Source organism: Piliocolobus tephrosceles, unplaced genomic scaffold (genome assembly GCF_002776525.5).
Source record: "Piliocolobus tephrosceles isolate RC106 unplaced genomic scaffold, ASM277652v3 unscaffolded_2820, whole genome shotgun sequence".
Classification (NCBI taxonomy): domain Eukaryota; kingdom Metazoa; phylum Chordata; class Mammalia; order Primates; family Cercopithecidae; genus Piliocolobus; species Piliocolobus tephrosceles.
Window position 1 is genome coordinate 1 of NW_022311199.1, and position 1,765 is coordinate 1,765.

Genomic DNA, 1,765 nt, shown 5'->3' on the forward strand with positions numbered 1-1,765 from the left:
CCCCAAGTGCCACAGCTCCATAACCCCGCAACTCAGTCCCTCAATAATTTAAACTTTCCCAACTCTCTAAACCCTAAATTCCTCTGGGCTCCTCAATCCCCTTAAAATCCCCAAGCTTCCCAACCCCTGAGTCCCAAATCCAGTCCCCTAATCCCCCCCATTGGCTGCCCCGGGGCAGGATGGGGTGGATGACCTGCCCAGCTAAGCAGATCAGCTGGGCTGGGGCCTGCCTGACATCCCTCTTCCCCACAGAACCCACCATGGCCCCCTTTGAGCCCCTGGCTTCCGGCATCCTGTTGTTGCTGTGGCTGATAGCCCCCAGCAGGGCCTGCACCTGTGTCCCACCCCACCCACAGACGGCCTTCTGCAATTCCGACCTCGGTGAGTCCTCACCCCACTCAGCCCACACACTCTGCCTTGGTTTCCCTCTCAGTCCGGTGGGGCTCACGATGGCACTTACCTCTAGAATGATTCCACTCGCCCCTGCTTTTCCTCTGCTTTAGCCACACTGGCATCCTCACACTTCCTTGAGTACTCCGTGCCCAAGCCCACCACAGGACCTGTGTGCTGGCTGCTCCCTCTGCCTGGTACACTTTCCCCCCAGGTATCCACATGGGTGGCTGCCTCAAATGTCACCTTCTCAGGATGGCCTTCCCTGGCCATCTTTTTTTTTTTTTTTTTTTGAGACGGAGTCTTGCCCTGTTGCCCAGGCTGGAGTGCAGTGGCCGGATCTCAGCTCACTGCAAGCTCCGCCTCCCGGGTTCATGCCATTCTCCTGCCTCAGCCTCCCATACCCTGGCCATCTTATTTAAAATTTTAACCCTTGCCCCTTAGTACTCCTGATCTCCTGTTAAAGAGAAAAATATTCAGTGATAGTTGTTATAGCACAGTAAGGAAGACCATATTCAGGACAATGGTGATGGGTACAGGAACCACTGCAACGGGATCTTGCAGTCTGGGAGAGAGATTGGGCTCAACACTGAATATAGCATGGGCCAGTGGGAATGTCTGGGCACTCCCAAATATTTGAGGAGTAAATGAACAAATGAATATATGAAAATGGCTTAAGCAGTGCCCGGTGAAGAGAGACACTCAACACACAGATGAATCAATAAACAAATGTGTAAATCACTTAGTGTGCTGTCTAGCATCCAATAACCCCTATTTATGTATGCACTTTGCTGGTATTATGATGATGATGATCTTATTTTTATTGGCTCATGCAGTCCATTTGACTCATATTTCCCTCCTCTCCTGCAGTCATCAGGGCCAAGTTCGTGGGGACACCAGAAGTCAACCAGACCACCTTATACCAGCGTTATGAGATCAAGATGACCAAGGTATCCCCTGCTCCTGCCCCTTTCCCAGCATTTTCTAACATCTTCCTCCTGGTCAAAACAGAAACTTCTGGCCACTGGTTGGTGCAAGAAAGTTGGCTGTGATCTTGGGATGCTATGTGACTTCAGGGAAGAACCTGGAGTGGGAGGATTATGTCAGTAAAAGAGACACTTCCCCTCATCCATCAACAGATGTATAAAGGGTTCCAGGCCTTAGGGGATGCAGCTGACATCCGGTTCGTCTACACCCCCGCCATGGAGAGTGTCTGCGGATACTTCCACAGGTCCCACAACCGCAGCGAGGAGTTTCTCATTGCTGGTGAGGCACCATCCCCGCGCCCTGTGCCACGCCAACCAGTCCCTGGGGCGCGGCCTAGCAACCGCGAGGGGGCGAGGCTCTGATGGGAATGGTCCCACTGGAAATGGGT

At 52.6% G+C, this 1,765-nt stretch overlaps 1 protein-coding gene across 1 annotated transcript; it reads left to right on the plus strand.

Annotated features, from left to right (window-relative positions):
- The first annotated feature begins 221 nt into the window (after window positions 1–221).
- LOC111531970 (metalloproteinase inhibitor 1-like) lies at window positions 222–1,764 on the plus strand. Its single transcript, XM_023199247.1, has 3 exons — window positions 222–381; window positions 1,261–1,340; window positions 1,530–1,764. The coding sequence occupies exons 1-3, from the start codon at window positions 261–263 to the stop codon at window positions 1,737–1,739; spliced, it is 411 nt and encodes a 136-aa protein (XP_023055015.1). The 5' UTR covers window positions 222–260; the 3' UTR covers window positions 1,740–1,764.
- The last annotated feature ends 1 nt before the right edge of the window (window position 1,765 follows it).

Bases quoted from the DNA above. Each gene is read 5' to 3' on its own strand.
- LOC111531970 (XM_023199247.1), top strand. From the start codon at position 261: ATGGCCCCCTTTGAGCCCCTGGCTTCCGGCATCCTGTTGTTGCTGTGG. The intron at 382-1,260 runs GTGAGTCCTCAC...CCTCTCCTGCAG, and splicing joins CTTCTGCAATTCCGACCTCG to TCATCAGGGCCAAGTTCGTG. The intron at 1,341-1,529 runs GTATCCCCTGCT...ATCCATCAACAG, and splicing joins ATGAGATCAAGATGACCAAG to ATGTATAAAGGGTTCCAGGC.